This window comes from Oncorhynchus nerka, linkage group LG23 (genome assembly GCF_034236695.1).
Source record: "Oncorhynchus nerka isolate Pitt River linkage group LG23, Oner_Uvic_2.0, whole genome shotgun sequence".
Classification (NCBI taxonomy): Eukaryota; Metazoa; Chordata; class Actinopteri; order Salmoniformes; family Salmonidae; genus Oncorhynchus; species Oncorhynchus nerka.
The window spans coordinates 41,172,280-41,189,478 of NC_088418.1; the positions used below are offsets into that span (position 1 = coordinate 41,172,280).

At 41.6% G+C, this 17,199-nt stretch overlaps 1 protein-coding gene across 2 annotated transcripts in view; it reads left to right on the plus strand.

Annotated features, from left to right (window-relative positions):
• Positions 1-4,265: 4,265 nt before the first annotated feature.
• The window catches only part of LOC115106840 (DENN domain-containing protein 2A-like), a 41,337-nt gene continuing 28,403 nt past the window's right edge, over positions 4,266-17,199 (plus strand). For both annotated transcript variants that reach the window (XM_065008119.1, XM_029629982.2), the window contains exons 1-7: positions 4,266-5,503; positions 5,625-5,692; positions 5,777-5,874; positions 6,167-6,382; positions 6,995-7,088; positions 7,170-7,220; positions 7,365-7,576. In XM_065008119.1, coding sequence (XP_064864191.1) covers positions 4,368-5,503; positions 5,625-5,692; positions 5,777-5,874; positions 6,167-6,382; positions 6,995-7,088; positions 7,170-7,220; positions 7,365-7,576 — 1,875 coding nt within the window. In that variant the 5' untranslated portion in view covers positions 4,266-4,367. The remainder of the gene's footprint in view (positions 5,504-5,624; positions 5,693-5,776; positions 5,875-6,166; positions 6,383-6,994; positions 7,089-7,169; positions 7,221-7,364; positions 7,577-17,199) is intronic.

Genomic DNA, 17,199 nt, shown 5'->3' on the forward strand with positions numbered 1-17,199 from the left:
TCTGTGGTGATCCATGTTTCCGTCAGTGCCAAGAAGTCGAGGGACTGGAGGGAGGCATAGGCTGAGATGAACTCTGCCTTGTTGGCCGCAGATCGGCAGTTCCAGAGGCTACCGGAGACCTGGAACTCCACGTGGGTCGTGCGCGCTGGGACCACCAGATTAGGTGGCCGCGGCCATGCGGTGTGGAGCGTTTGTATGGTCTGTGCAGAGAGGAGAGAACAGGGATAGACAGACACATAGTTGACAGGCAAGAGAAGAGGCTACGCTAATGCAGAGGAGATTGGAATGACAAGTGGACTACACGTCTCGAATGTTCAGAAAGTTAAGCTTACGTAGCAAGAATCTAATTGACTAAAATGATTAAAATGATACAGTACTGCTGAGGTAGGCTAGCTGCGTTGTTGACACTACCCTAATCAAGTCGTTCCGTTGAGTGTGAAGTTTCTACAATGCTGCTATTCGGGGGCTAGCTGGCTAGCTAGCAGTGTTGGTTACGTTACATTGCGTTAGGAGAACGACAATAGCTGGCTAGCTAACCTAGAAAAACGCTCTAGGCTACACAATTATCTTTGAAACAAAGACGGCTATGTAGCTAGCTACCCCCTTGCATTGGTAGAATGTTTTAACTTTATTTGGGCACACATCGTGCCAGTGTGGTCATGTTTGCTGGGAAAAGATAGCTTATTTCAGGCAAAGTGAGGGCTGAGGCGCATCGGCCCAATGTGGGCAGCCTATGTAGGGCCAATATTTTACCTGCATTGGGTAAATGTGGTCATGTTTACTGGGCTCTCTCTGTTCTTTGAAGTAAATTGAACTCTCTGTCTGTCTTGTTTTTTTTATCAATACCCTTGAATGAAGAGCATCATACAATTTGAATAACTTTTCCTTCCTCAAAATCAATACAGAACCAACTATATTAATTTGGGGAGAGGTCGAAAAGCAGGAAACATTTATGTCAATTTATCTAGCTAGCTTGCTGTTGCTAGCTAAGTTGTCCTGGGATATAAACATTGGGTTGTTATTTTACTTGAAATGCACACGGTCCTCTACTCCGACAATTAATCCACAGATAAAATGGTAAACCAAGTTTGTTTCCAGAAATCTCTCCTCCTTCAGGCTCCTTCTTCTTATTCTTTGGACACTATATGGAGGTTGGCAACCAACTTTAAGGTGCATTACAACCACCAACTGGGGTGTGGACCTCAGTTCATCTTTCAATCACCCACGTGGGTATACGATCCTAAAAACCAATGAGGAGATGGGAGAGGCGGGACTTGCAGCGTGTCAAGTGTCACAAAATGGTCATCATGTAAGGTGAACACAGGTAAGTGAACGTTTTTTGGGAAACTGTTGTATTATGTTATTGTAAGACGTTCTGCATGTGCTGTGTGTGTGGTCTCTGTTGTTGCACTGAAACTGTTGATGCAAAGTTAGTTGAAAATAATAATGCATAATTATTTATAGTTATGATATGAAGATCTTAAAAGTAATAGACTGGGATATTGCAATAACCTGTTGCTACATAATGTTTTTCAGTATGTTACATGCAGAAAGATGTAGTTTTTGTAGCAGGCTGGGGATCGAAATGTGTAGGCACAGCTGCATTGCAACAGTGGTACAGGTAGACAGTTGCCATGAGAGGTTCAACACATGGTTTTTAGGAACATTAATATAGTTGTCACTGTCCATTCAATTCCCCTTTCTTTTGGACTAGCAGTTGTTTACTAACTTAAATCGATAAGTTTGGCCTAATCATCATGTTATGAAATAGTTATGAACTCAAGTTGCAGTAAACACAATAAACAGCAGATAGAGGTAGAGAAACAGACCAATGGAAACAATGACCTCGGAACAGTAAAGCAAAATCCTTCCTACAGAAATGAACTTCTTGACAGAAAAGTGAATAATCCCTGCACAGTGGATGAAGTAATTTGAACCCATTACATTGCAAGTCAACTGAACCTCAGCCAGCTAAAATGTCCAATGATCTAGCTTAAGATGAGAAGTGGTGGAGAGGAACCAGAACTTTCAGTTAGCTGGGAAGGGACCATTGTGTAAGAGTGGGAGGGGTCTGCAGCTATAGTGGGAGAGTGAGTTTAGGAGAAAGGGGTCAGCTATTCCTTTAGGATACATGGCAAATAAAGCATATAGAGGGAAATACTAAATCAGACTACTAAAGCCTTGGAGCTGCGTTGGACTTGATGCAACCTTTGAGATACACTTCTTCATAATAAGCCAGGAGATGTTTTCCACAGTGTGTGAGAGATGATTGATGACTAGTGTTGGAGTCGTGGGAAAGGAGAGGCAGATCTTAGTATGGCAACATATAGTATATGAGAGAGGAGTTTACCTGCTTGTGATTGAGGAAGTCATGGATAATGATGCTGTTGTATCAAGGGTCACTGATGTGGAAATGAGCTCCTGTTCCACTGGTAGACTCACAAGGTCTGTGCAACAGAGAAAGGTAAGGACGACTAGATGACGATTTGTGCATTGGCTGAGTTTGATAATATTGTATTAATTTCTTGTCCTGTGTCAAAATTGTAGGACCTCTACAAGGCTGATAAACGAGAATAATGTGATATTATGTATGTCCTGCTGTATATCCAGCAGTATGTGAACCCCTGGTGCTTTTTCAACTTATCTATGACTTAGTATACAGCATCAAATCACATTTTATTGGTCACATACACATGGTGGGAGTGTAGCGAAATGCTTGTGCTTCTAGTTCCGAGAGTGCAGTAATATCTAACAAGTAATCCAACAATTCCCCAACAACTACCTAATACACACAAATCTAAAGGGATGAATGAGAATATGAACATATAAACACATGGATGAGCGATGGCCGAGCGGCATAGGCAAGGTACAATAGATGGTATAAAATACAGTACATTCATATGATATGAGTGATGTAGGACATGTAAACATTATTCAAGTGGCAGACATGCGGTCTAAAAGGGTCTGCTTGGGAAACTCTACCCAAGATCTTCTCAGAAGCCAGTGAACTGAGAGACAATGCCCTGAGAACTGAGATACAGAGACAGAGTAGAGTCTCATAGAGTGGTTAAAACATTTCCATTTGCCATTGTGACAGTGACAGGGGTTCAAAAGTATCAGTACTCCCTCTCCAATAGTTATTTGTGACTCAAATGTTTTATTTGTGTGCTGACTTAGCCCCTCATGGGATCTGAACTATTTTTGTCATGGTTTTGTATGAGACTTAACTGGCTGTGCAAAATACTGTAGGAAACCAGATGTGAGGAATGAATGAGAGGTTGAAAATCAGTTATAGGATACTATTCTTACACTGATTCAGTCTCACTGGGACAGAGATGCCTCGACTCTAGATGTCTGGCTAGTGATTTTATGAGCTTCATAGACATATCTGCATGACTAGAACTAGGATTAAGGGAATCCAAAATATCTGATCTCTCTCGCTCTCTTTTTTTCTGCAGTATCCCTTTGTGTGTAACTGTAATTTGAAACTTGTCTCTATCATCCTGTCTCTCTCTCTACAGGTGTATGCTGAGCATGGAGTCTGCTAGCAGGATGACTGCAGGGCAGGACTGCCTTTACCAAATTGTTAACAAGTGAGTATGATGAGAGTGGGGACCTGTAATGTTGGGGGAATATTTATGGGTCCATTGAAAAACAAAAGTCACCAAGAAGATCATGGTTACAATGTAAAGTGGTTCCCCTTAAGCCATACTATTCTTTCAACTACTAATACACTTCCCAATTCAAAACCATCAACACACATACAACTAATTCAGTTTCTCTTTAATTAACGACTGTTAAGTTTTTATTTGGGTTCAGAATGCTTATTTAATCTATTCGCTTATTTCCATCTAAAACAAAACAGTTTTAGATGGCTCTGGTCCATGTGGCTCTGGTCCAAGTATGTGTTTGTTTACTGAAGCTCTGTGAGAAGGATATGGTCGGTCACAGGCCTGTCCTCATGACATTTATGCTACCGCCAGACTAAAGACCCTGACTTTCCCATCAATGACTGAACAGACTGGAATGTTCCTTAAACGAGTCTTGTTGTTATTGTCTTTTTATGTTGACTAAATGGAGAATTTGAGGTCTACAATATATTTTAAAGTCTATTTTGCCTGAATTGAAAATTCAAGGTTATGTTTGAGGTCTAAAAGTTTTAGTTGCCTGTGTTAATATGGTTTTAGTAGCCGTTGTATTGACTACCATTTGGACTGATATTTCAGACGTGGCCTTCTGAAAGGGGACAGTGCACCTACAGACCCTAACAACAGGCCAGGGCAGTGCGAGGACAGGGAAGGGCAACCAATCTGCCCCTCATCTCCCTAAACAACCTAAACAACCTGCTGGAGGTCCCAAGCATAACTATGCAGGCTGAGAGGAACACCTTGGCTGGGGGCAGAACACTCTCCAAACCTCCCCATGCCACCATCAAAGACAAGATCTCAAAGTGGGAAGGAAAGGAGTCTTCCCCATCCCCAACATTAACAACAGCTACAACTACACCCACTCAGAGTATTGTGGAAAGAACTGACTCCTTAATTAAGAGTGATTCCAAACCCACCATTGAGGACTGCGAAAGACCGAAGAACAATGGGAAGGAGAACATAGAGCATATCTCCCCAACAGTCACTACAGTTCCTATTGGGAAAATAACAGAATCCCTAAAAAAGATTGATTCCAGACCCACCATGGAGCACTGGAGTAGACCAGCCAGCAAGGAGACACAGCAGAACCATGGGAAAGATAATGTAGAAATGGCTGGGAATTCGAGGACTACCTCGCCTGTGGGGCATGTAAAGGACACTACTGTGAAAATAACTGAATCCCTTCAGAAGAAGGATGTCAGACCCTCCGAGGAGCAGCATAAAGGACACTGCAGCAGGCTGGCCAGCAGGGAAAAGCAGCAGAACCTTGGGAAAGCGATCATAGGAAGGGCAGGGGTTTCTCGGCCTACTGTGGAGCCTGTGAAGGAGCAGGTGATGGGGATGCTGAAGAAAGACAATGGTAGGAGACTGGTGGAGCAGAGAGCCGTCTTCACTCTCTTCAAGAAGCTGGAGCAGACCATGAGGGAGGAGAACCCCAGCAAGAGTCCTCTAGAGCTACCTGGCAACTACTTCTGCCCACCTAGCAGAGATACACATGTAGAGGCCAAGAGAAGAGAGATAGAATCCATTTTAGGAACATTGGATGCTGACGAGATGTTTGGGGAGTCAAGGCAAGGTGGGCAAGAGGGACGAGACCTGCAGAATGTGTACACAGAGCCAGGGTCACCACCCATAAACCCGGTCCCCAAACCCCAGCGCACCTTCCAGCAACGTACCTTTCAGCACCTCTCCAAATTTGAAGCGAGGACCCGCTCATTACCGAGACATGGGAAAGGGCAGAGGAATCTGCCCCCACTGCCTTCCATCTCCCCTCCACCTCTGTCCAACCAGCCTTCCCCCAACATCTACAGGAGACCCAGGACAGACAGACAAAGAGATAGAGACAACCCCAAGAGGTAAAATAGCCATACAGAACAGACAACACTAAATTCACACCAACAGTAATTAATTCACTCTCATGTAAACATACACACAATATATTCTAAGTATTTCCCCCTTTCTTTTGTTCCTTCACAGGAAATCATTTGAGTTTGAGGACATTCCATCGTGTCATCCGCCTTATCATCATTATGAAATTATTACAGGTGAAGCATAAAAAACGGATCTAATCACGAATAATCATTTAAACTAAATGCAATAGTGTTTAATTATCTTTGGTCTTCCTGCAGACTCTTCCAAGGAGAATCCATATGAGGACATTGAGGTATCCAGTCAGTGCTCATCACAACCTTCTCTACCTTCCTCTCCTGGGTCAGAATGCTCCAAGGTACATAACACTGTCTTAATGATGACATAACAGTCATGACAGTTTGTGGGGATCTGTGATGCTCACTCCTCAGCCTGAAGTGTCTCCACATGCGCTGTTGGATAGCCAGCTTTTCAGTGGCATGACTGGGTAAGATGTGTGTGTTTGCGAGGCAGAGATCTTGGGTTTGAGTCTCATGAGCCAAATCAGGAGGAAGCGGTACTCGCTAAGCAAGCAGTGTGATGTCCTTAACATTAGCTTATGACTTACTTTACTTCACAGATTGATCTGATTATTTTTAGTCTCTGTGCAGATCACCAGGCCTGGTTTCTTCAGACAGAACTCTGGTGGGAGTTGCAGCTTCAAGCTTCCAGATCTGCGTAAGACCAACCATCACCGTAGTGATAGTGGAGGAGTAGCATCTCCCCCCCGGCTCAGCCCCCAGTCCACCCCTCACAGCGCAGATGAGCTGCCCCACTGGCTGTCTGGAGGAGATTCCTATAATCACGCCTGCAGGAGGATCCCAATGGTAAGAGACTGTGGGGGAATCTCAATTGTCTTAAGTGGCTTCCTCTCCTCTCCTTCTCCTATACACTGAGTATACCAAACATTAGGAACACATTGCTAATATTGAGTTGCACACCCCCTCCCCCCTTTTGCCCTCTGAACAGCCTCAGTTCATCGGGGCATGGACTCTACAAGGTGTCGTAAGCGTTCCACAGGGATGCTGGCCCATGTTGTCTCCAATGCTTCACACAGTTGATACACATGGGAAACTGTTGAATGTGAAAAACCCAGCAGCATTGCAGTTCTTGACACAAAACGGTGCGCCTGGCCCCTACTACCATACCCCGTTGAAAAGGCACTTAAATATTTTGTTTTGCCAATTCACCCTCTGAATGGCACACATACACAATCCATATATCAATTGTCTCAAGGCATATTAAACATCCTTCTTTAACCTGTCTGCTCCCCTTCATCTACACTGATTGAAGTGGATTTAACAAGTGACATCAACAAGGGATCATAGCTTTCACCTGGATTCACCTGGTCAGTCTATGTCATGGAAAGGTATTCTTAATGTTTTGTATACTCAGTGTATATCCAATGTTGATATTTCTAACATTCATTCTTCCAACAGGATGTGCTTAAAATCAACAGTATCTTTGAGGCTCGTGTTGGAAAGAAACATCTGAGGAGGGTCTATCACATTGCTGAGACCAACTCAGGGAGAGGTGAGTGTGAGATTCTTTCAACCCCCAAAACATTATTTCAATGCTCTCCATTTTGTAACACTTTTTTCATTTTTGTTGCAGTCACAGATGAAAACACTGACTCAGAGAGTGAGACAGAGGACAGGGCTAAAGGTAATATGTGACCAACTGACATCTTTCACAATTCCATAAAGTGCTTCTGTCAGTATCAAATTAATCTTCCCTTTTTCTACCCTTCTCCTTCATTACCTTTGCTTTTCCTTCCTTTCCTTCCATATCCTCCTTCCCCTCTCACAGCCCATCGGCAGCGCATGTCCTCAGTCCAGTCTATCCTGAGCCAGCCGGGTGAGGGTCAGTACTGTAACAAACACAGCTCTCTGGACCTCACCAGGAATCTGAAGGAGCTACATCAACGCCAGCTCTTTGAGTACTTTCTGGTTGTGGCGCTGCACAGCACCAAGGCTGGCGTCCACTACCTGCCGGAGGTCACACAGCACTTTCCCCTCAAGGTGAGGAGAATGGAGTTTGAACATGGGGCTGCCGTCTTAGAGGCTCCTGCTGTTTTTTTCATTATTTTCTATGCTGATCTTACATTTTTTTGCACATAATGTCTCCGCCATAATTTCCCATGACCGAAAACAGCTTTTGGACATCAGAACAGTGATCAATAACCTCAATTTGGATGAAGATATCTACTTTAACAAGTCGACAGCCCTGGACGTTCTGCTTACTCTGGACCCTGATCCCAGGACTCGAAAGAGGAAGCGGTGGCAAAAAAAGAGGCAAGCTGTAACATAGATGCAGGGAGTCAGGAAGCAGGTGCAGTTATGGAATGATACAAACCAAAAGATACGTCTGACATGGAAACACTAACAATACTACTTGCTGACTGATAACTAAAGAGCGCTAAATAAAGGGTAGGTAGTCAAGGGAGTAATGAAGTTCAGGTGTGACTGATGACGAGACTCAGGTGTGCGTATAGATGGGTTGCCAGGACCGGTGGTTATTCAACTGGTGATGTCGAGGGCTGTAGTGGGGAAGCGGGAGTGGACGTGACACAAGCGACGCCGCGTCATAAGGAGATTACGTCAGCGAGCATGTAGACCGCGATTAACTCCTTCATTTGTAACAAGTTTCAGTAAATTATTTTTGGTAGCATTTCTATGTTAAAGATTTTTTTTTAAATTGGGGATTTTCCCCATATTCCATCCAGTTCACTTTATTATTTATAATATATTACACTTGATCGTTCTTGAATAAGTTTCTCCAGTTCTTTTTGGTTTTCCTCTAACTTATTCTGTACCTCTATGGGACAGTTTTATTGCTATCTATCTGTACTGTTAGTCCCTCTATTTCCATTGTTGATATATGACTTACCACATGGATTCGGTCTTATGTAGCAAAATTTGAATTTTTTTTTTTTTTTACATTATATAAAAGTAGAGACTCAGAGCGACAAAATGGAAAATCATACACTGCATTTGAGGAACAATGGGAAAGCAATTCTGCTTCGAAAGGTTTTCAACTTGTAAACTCACTTTTGAGAAAATCTCCTTTTAATGTTTTGCTATCTAGTGAAGAGCACTTCTTTGTCTACACCCATTCAGCATCGTTCACACCCTCACCCTAAGCTTTAGCCCCACCCATCTCGTTTCGCTGTCGAGCGCCAGAGCGTCAAGCTCTGGCCGATGATTTGTTTACCTCTGGATAACATGAAAACAGCCTAACCAGCTCTGCTGGCAGCAATTTCATTACTCTTTTTTTACCGATGTTTACTGACACTGGCCATATTCAACGGGTGTTGTATACACATCACGTAACGTTAGCTAACGAGCCAACCAGCCAACGTTAGCTAGTTAAACAGTAAACAGTGCCAACAATGCCACAGTGCTGGGAGCTAACAAACCATATTCAATGTTAGCTAGCTAACATTAGGTTCTAAGTAGAACAGCACACGGCTCTGTGAAATGAATAATAACGTCATTTAGGGAGCCAGCTGGCTAACGTTAGCTAGCTAGCTAACGGTACATTTTAGCTTGAAATTAAACCACTTCCTGTCAAAATTAGAAAATGTGTCATATCTAAAAAGCTAACGCTAGACTATCTTACCTGTAAACATCATCGTGCATGGACGCGTCTCCCTGTCAGGAATGCCGTGCCATGGTTGCCCTTAGTTTGAAGATGTAATCCGGAGAAAGGTGTTTCCTCCATCTCTTTAGCTATCATACTCTGATTCCACTGATTTCAAAACTTGATCCTCCAGAAAGTGGAGAGCCACACTTATGCAGCTCCACTACACAATATATTTTTTAAAAGAAGCGTTTGACAGGATTACCAACACATTCTGATTCTATGGCAAACCAATCCGAACTCCTCTCTCGGAATGTCCAGCCCACTCATTATCTCAGCCAATCATGGCTAGTGGGAAGGTTGCTGACTTTTTCTGTGGCTTAACCTGTTAAGCCCACCCGACACACAGGCGTCTCATCTAGCCATCTGGAAATGCAAATGCGCTACGCTAAATGCTAATAGCACTCGTTAAAACTCAAACGTTCATTAAAACACACATGCAGGGTACTGAATTAAAGCTACACTCGTTGTGAATCCAGCCAACAAGTCAGATTTTTAAAATGCTTTTCGGCGAAAGCATGAGAAGCTATTATCTGATAGCATGCAACACCCCGAAATACCTGAAGGGGACGTAAACAAAATAATTAGCATAGCCGGCGCTACACAAAACGCAGAAATAAAATATAAAACATTCATTACCTTTGACGATCTTCTTTGTTGGCACTCCTAGATGTCCCATAAACATCACTATTGGGTCTTTTTTTCTATTAAATCGGTCCACATATACCCTAAATATCGATCTATGAAAAGTGTGTGATCCAGGAAAAAACACCGTTTTAAAGCGCAACGTCATTTTTTTAAATGAAAAAAGTTGACGATAAACTTTCACAAAACACTTCGAAATAATTTTGTAATCCCACTTTAGGTATTAGTAAACGTTAATAATCTATCAAATTGATCACGGGGCGATGTGTATTCAATTAGCTCCACGTCTTGAAATCATGTTCGGAAATTTCTCATCCAAAACATCCTGTCGGAGACCGGAAGGAATGGGCTCTCTCTTACTCGTTTGACCAAGAAACAAAGCCCAGGCAATTGACAAGACTGGTGACATCGTGTGGAAGCTGTAGGACTTGCAATCTCAGCCCCATGTAATTTGCTTTCCAATAGACAATACATGCAAGTGGCGCATTGATATATTTTCCAGATTTTGGTGATCAGTTTTTCTTCCGCTTTTCGATGAAACACACGTTATGTTATAGTCACAGCCGTGATTTAACCAGTTTTAGAAAAGTCAGAGTGTTTTCTATCCACACATACTAATCATATGCATATACTATATTCCTGGCATGAGTAGCAGGACGCTGAAATGTTGCGCGATTTTTAACAGAATGTTCGAAAAAGTAGGGGGTAGGCTTAAGTGGTTTTAACCAACAAGGTTCGTAATTTAACCTCTAATGACTCCCCGTCCCGCATGAGGGAGCGTAATCATCGACTGACACGAATTAGCATAACGCAACGAACATAAATATTCCTAGAAAATATTCCTATTCATGAAAATCACAAGTGAAATATATTGAGACACAGCTTAGCCTTTTGTTAATCACCCTGTCATCTCAGATTTTCAAAATATGCTTTAAAATATCTATCTCAAATATCTATTCGATAATATATCCACCGTGACAATTGGTTTTTCAGTAGGACCGATTGGAATAATGGCTACCTCTGTATTTTACGCGAGAATCTCTGGGAGCCATCAGGTGACCAGTTGCGCAATGTAGCCGCTTACGGGTATTCTTCAACATAAATGCGTAAAACTACGTAACAATGCTGTAGACACCTTGGGGAATACGAAGAAAAAGTAATCTGGTTGATAGCCCATTCACTGCTCAATAGGGACGCATTGGAACGCAGCGCTTTCAAAACATGAGGCACTTCCGGATTGGATTTTTCTCAGGCTTTCGCCAGTTCTGTTATACTCACAGACAATATTTTTACAGTTTTGGAAACTTTAGAGTGTTTTCTATCCTAAGCTGTCAATTATATGCATATTCTAGCATCTTGTCCTGACAAAATATCCCGAAAGCTCACATGTTCAAGAAGGCATTTCTGCCAAAAAAAATGCATTTTGATAATAAAAACATGTTTTACGTAAAACGACTTTCCTGTGAAGTTGTGACTTGTGACATACATCTAGTTTCCTGAATCGGGTCACATAAGAACTCTTTTGACCTAAATCGCTTTTGTTTTAAAGATGAGTATGAGATGAGCGTGAGTGTTTTGTTGTCGAAGGTGCAATCTCGATTAGCTCTGCTAGAGACTATCCTATCAATGGGACCTGAAAAACTGTAAGGTCCTATGTTTCTCGGAGTTGCTGGTATTTCTATGCATCCTCGAGACCAGATGGCAGACTTGGGTAAGGTGAGAGGGGGAGGGGTGTGTCTCTTTGTTAACAACAGCTGGTGCGCAATGTCTAATGTTAAGTCTTGAGTTTTTGCTTGCATGAGTTAGAATACCTCATGATAAGCTGCAGACCATACTATCTACCAAGAGAGTTTTCATCTGTATTTTTCATCGCTGTCTATTTGCCACCACAAACCGATGCAGGCACTAAGACCGCACTAGACAAGCTGTATAGGGCCGTAAGCAAGAAAATGCACATTCAGAGGTGACATTTCTCATGGCCGGTAATTTTAATGCAGGACAACTGAAATCCGTTTTACCTCATTTTTACCAGCATGTCACCTGTGCAGCTAGAGGCGACAAACTCTAGATCACATTTACTCCACACACAGAAATGCATACAAGGCTCACCCTCGCCCTCCCTTTGGCAAATCAGACCATAGCTCGATCCTCCTGATTCCTGCTTACAAGCAAAAAACTCAAACAGGAGGTAATGTGTTGTTTGCCTCGAAGTGAGCGTAGTTCAATACGGAAGTGGTCTGACAAATCAGATGTTAAATTACAGGACTCTTTCGCTATAGCACAGACTGGAATATGTTCTGAGATTTACAACATCAGTCACCAGCTTCATAAATAAGTGCATCGACATCGTCATCCCCATTGTGACTGTCCGTACATAACCCAACCAAAAGCCATGGATTACAGCGAACATTAGCACTAAGCTAAAGGCTAGAGCTTCCAATTTCAAGGAGCGAGACATTAATCAAGACGCTTATAAGAAATCCCACAACGACCACCGGCGAGCCATAAAACAGGCAAGGCGCCATTACAGGACCAATCCTACTACGCTGATTCTGATGCTCATTGGATTGTGGCCATGAAATGCTTTGAAAGGCCGGTCATGGCTCACATCAACACCATCATCCCAGACACCCTGGACCCACTCCAATGTGTGCACTGCCCCAACAGTGATGAGGGGTGGTTGTTTGACTGTGGACCCATAGCGGATGCAGGCAATGAGGCAGTGATCTCTTAGATCCTGACTGAAAACAGCAGATCCACAGATGATCTCTATTGCACTCCACATTGCCCTTACCCACCTGGACAAAAGGGAATACCTACGTAAGAATGCTGTTCTTTGACTACATCTCAGCATTCAACACCATGGACCCCTCCAAGCTCATCATCAAGCTCTGAACACCTTCCTGTGCAACTGAGTCCTGGACTTCCTGACGGGCCACACTCAGGCAGTGCGGGTAGGAAACAACAGATCTGCCACATTGACCAACACGGGGTCCCTCAGGGGTGGGTGCTTAGTCCTCTCCTGTTCTCCCTGTTCTCCGAGGGCTGCGTGGCCATGCACAACTCCAACACCATCATCAAGTTTACTGATGACACGACGGTGGTAAGACTGATAACCGATGAGGCATTCTATAGGGAGAAGGTCAGAGAGCTGGCAGTGTGGTGCCAGGACAACCTCTCCCTCAACATCAGCAAGACAACGGAGCTGATCGTGGACTCCAGAAAACGAACGACGGTGCGAGCACGCCCCCATCCACATCGAAGGGGCTGTAGTGAAGGGAGTCGAGAGCTTCAAGTTCCTCTGTGTCCACATTACTGAGGAATTAACATGGTACACATACACCCCACTCAGTTGTGAAGAGTGCACGTCAGCACCTCTTTTCCCTCAGGAAACTAAACAGATTTGGCATGGGTCCTGAGATCTTCAAAAGGTTCTACAGCAGCAACATTGAGAGAATCCTGACTGGTTGCTTCACTGCTTGGTACGGCAATTGTTTGGCCTCCGACTGCAAGGCACTACAGAGGGTAGTGCGTACGGCCCAGTACATCGATGGGGGTAAGCTGCCTGCCATCCAGGACCTCTACACCAGGCGGTGTCAGTGGAAGGCCCTAAAATGTATCAAAGACCCCAGCCACCCCAGTCATAGACTGTTCTCTCTACTACCGCATGGTAAGCGGTACCGGAGTGCCAAGTCTAGGACAAAAAGGCTTCTCAACAGTTTTTACCCCCAAGCCATAAGACTCCTGAACAGGTAATCAAATGGCTACCCGGACTATTTGCATTGTGTTCCCCTCCAACCCCTCTTTTACGCTGCTGCTACTCTCTGTTTATCATATATGCATAGTCACTTTAACTATACATTCATGTACATACTACCTCAATTGGCCCGACCAACCAGTGCTCCCGCACATTGACTTACCTCAATCAGTCTGACTAACTGGTGTCTGTATGTAGCCTAGCTGTTTGTATAGCCTCGCTACTGTCATTTTTCAGTCTTTTTACTGTTGTTTTTATTTCTTTACTTACCTATTGTTCACCTAATACATTTTTTGCACTATTTAGAGCCTGTATGTAAGCATAAGGTCTACCTACACCTGTTGTTTTTGTCGCACGTGACAAATGAACTTTGATTTGATTTGATAGGCTCAATCAAGCTAGTTCTCTTCACTACTTTCTTATGTCATTCTCGCTGGCTCCAAAAGTTTAAAACGTGTTGATAGGGGACAGAATGCGGTCGGACCATCAAATAATTGAAATTTACATCACTCTTACAGATTTTCCACATTGGTGAGGATATTGGAAATGTAATCAAAGGCTGTTGGATGACAACTTGTTTTTAACCAGGACAGAATAGTTTATAACTGACTTTCCCAACATAGCATAGATACAGCAGATCCCATTATTGTATGGGACACTTTCAAATGTGTCTTTAGAGGCCATGCAATTCAATACTCATCTTTAAAACAAAAGCCATTTAGGTCAAAAGAGTTCATATTAACTAAATAGTACAGATAGATAGCAAAAAAACTGTCCCATAGACACAGAACAATTTAGAGGAAAAACAAACAGAACTGGAGGAACTTATTCAAGAAAGATCAAATGTAATATATTATAAAAAATAAAGCGGACTGGATGGAATATGGGGAAAATTGCACCAAATATATATTTTTTCTTCAACATATTAAGCATGCTACCAAAAATAATTTACTTAAACAAATGACCCATGATTCACCAAACGATTTTATTGAAAGAGGACGCAAAGTACTTTAATAAGCGTGATCACATCTGGCCGTGATTCATAAAGGTAATGTCATGTTTGGGAATCATGAGTGACGCAGCGGTCTAAGGCACTGCATCTCAGTGCTTCAGACGTCAATACAGACACCCTGGTTTGATTCCAGGTTGCATCACAACCGGCCGTGATTGGGAGTCCCATAGGGTGGCGTACAATTGGCCCAGCGTCGTCCAGGTTTGGCCGGGGTAGGCCGTCATTGCAAATAAGAATTTGTTCTTAACTGACTTGCCTAGTTAAATGAAGGTTAAAAAAAAGTTAATTGTAAAGATTTCTTTCCATTAATACAGCTGTTAATTAACAACTGTACAGAAAGACTAATTTGAAAGCCACATTTCAGAGGAGGAACTTATTGATGCAATTATAGCCTTTAATTATTATTATAAACTCCAGGGCTGGATGGCATACCAGTTGAGGAATACCAAATATTTGTTGATATACTCAGAGGACCGTTATTAGCATGTTTTAACCACTCCTATAAAAGTTTCACATTATCAGATACTCAACAAGAAGGTCTGATTCTTGTTACTGAAACATGATCCAGGTGACCCAGGTGGTAATATAAAGATCCAGTCCATTAAAAAAATTGGAGGCCCATACACTTCAGTGTTGACATGCAGAAATTCTAGCAAAATGCATAGCGCATAGAATTTAAAAGGTATTCTTGGATATTATTAAACCTAATCAGACAAGTTTTTTTTACATGGACAATACATTAGAGATAATATAGGACAAGTACTGGAAACAATAGAACACTATTGAAAATCTGGGAAACCGGGCCTGGTATTCATAGCTGACTTAGAAAAGTATTTTGATAAAGTACGACTAGCATTTTTACATAAATGCCCGGGATATTTCAATTTTGGAGAATCTCTTACACAATGGGTTAAAGTTATGTTAGGAACCCTGTGTGTAAAATAGTAAATAATGACTACTTCTCAGAAAGTATTAAACTGTCAAGAGGAGTAAAACAAGGTTGTTCACATCGGCAAATGTATAGCCATCGAAATTTTTGCTATTGAAATCAGATCCATCAATAATATCAAGGGGCTAGAAATCCAGAGCTTAAAAACAAAGGTGTCGTTGTAGGCTGATGATTCATGTTTTCTTTTACATCCACAATTTGGATCCCTCCATAGACTCATAGAGGATCTAGATTATGTTTCTTACTTCTCTGGATTAGAACTAAATTAACTAAATTATGATATACACTATATTACATACAGTCATATCACAGTTTTTTTATTATGTGAGCAAAAAATATTCAATTTTATTTTGGAATGTCAAGTCAGACAAAATAAAAAATATATAATGAATATTAATCAGAGGGCAGAAATGATTCAATATTAAAGCAGTCATACAAAAGCAGTACTTTAATCCAAACGGGTTCTCTAGCATATTCGTAAGAATGGCTCACCCTGTGTTCAAGAATGGCCTTTTTCTCTTTATTCAGATTCAAACCTCTCACTTTTGGATATTTGAAAATTAAATAATCTCCAAAATATTGTTATTTTTAAACAAGCCATACAAGTTGGTTACAATTTCAGGTTAATACACTATAAAAGACAGAACATATATTACAACAAATATTATTGTTTAACTCAAATATACTAATTGATTAAAAAAAACATTATTTGAAAATATAATATATTAAAATAGTATAATCTTTGTAAATTATATAATAAATAGGACTGAAGTTAAGTCACATATTCATGTGCATGTACACCCAATATGGTCCCCCTGTTGATGATGCTTATTATGTATTATGGTTGAATCAAAAGATGACATGTAATAAAAATGTAATTAAATTGGAAACAATTAAATATATATGTGAAATTAAATTAAGAACATCTTCAGGCTAGGGTCTATTTCCACCTGACTGATGTGCCCAAAGTAAACTGCCTGTTGCTCAGGCCCTGAAGCCAGGATATGCATATAATTGGTACCATTGGAAAGAAAACACTCTGAAGTTTGTTGAAATGTTAAAATAATGTAGGAGACTATAACACAATAGATATGGTAGGTGAAAATCCAAAGAAAAACCAACAGGATAGTTTTTTGAGAGCCCATACGTGCTCTTCCATTGGAACATATAGGTAAAAAAAATTATCTAGCTCCCACTATGCAATTCCTATGGCTTCCACTGGGTGTCAGTAGTCTTTGTTCAAGGTTTCAGGCTTGTTTCTTCCAAAAATAGTAAGAAATGTGAGTTTTACTACAGGGACACAGACTTGGAAATTCGAGTATGCGTGTGCGACGAAGAGGACATGCACCTGCTGACATCGTTTTCCTATTGAACATATTTCTTTCAGTATGAAATATTATAGTTTAATTACATTTTATTGTACCTGAGGATTAGGTAGAAATGTATTTTGACTTGTTTTAACAAAGTTTAGCGGTAGCTTTCTGGATTCATTGTTGAACGAGTGGATTACTCAAATCGATGACGCCAACTAAACAGACTTTTTGGGACATAAAGAAAGATTTTATCTAACAAAACGGCACTACATGTTGTAGCTGGGACCCTTTGAATGACAAATCAGAGGAAGATTTTTAAGAAGTAA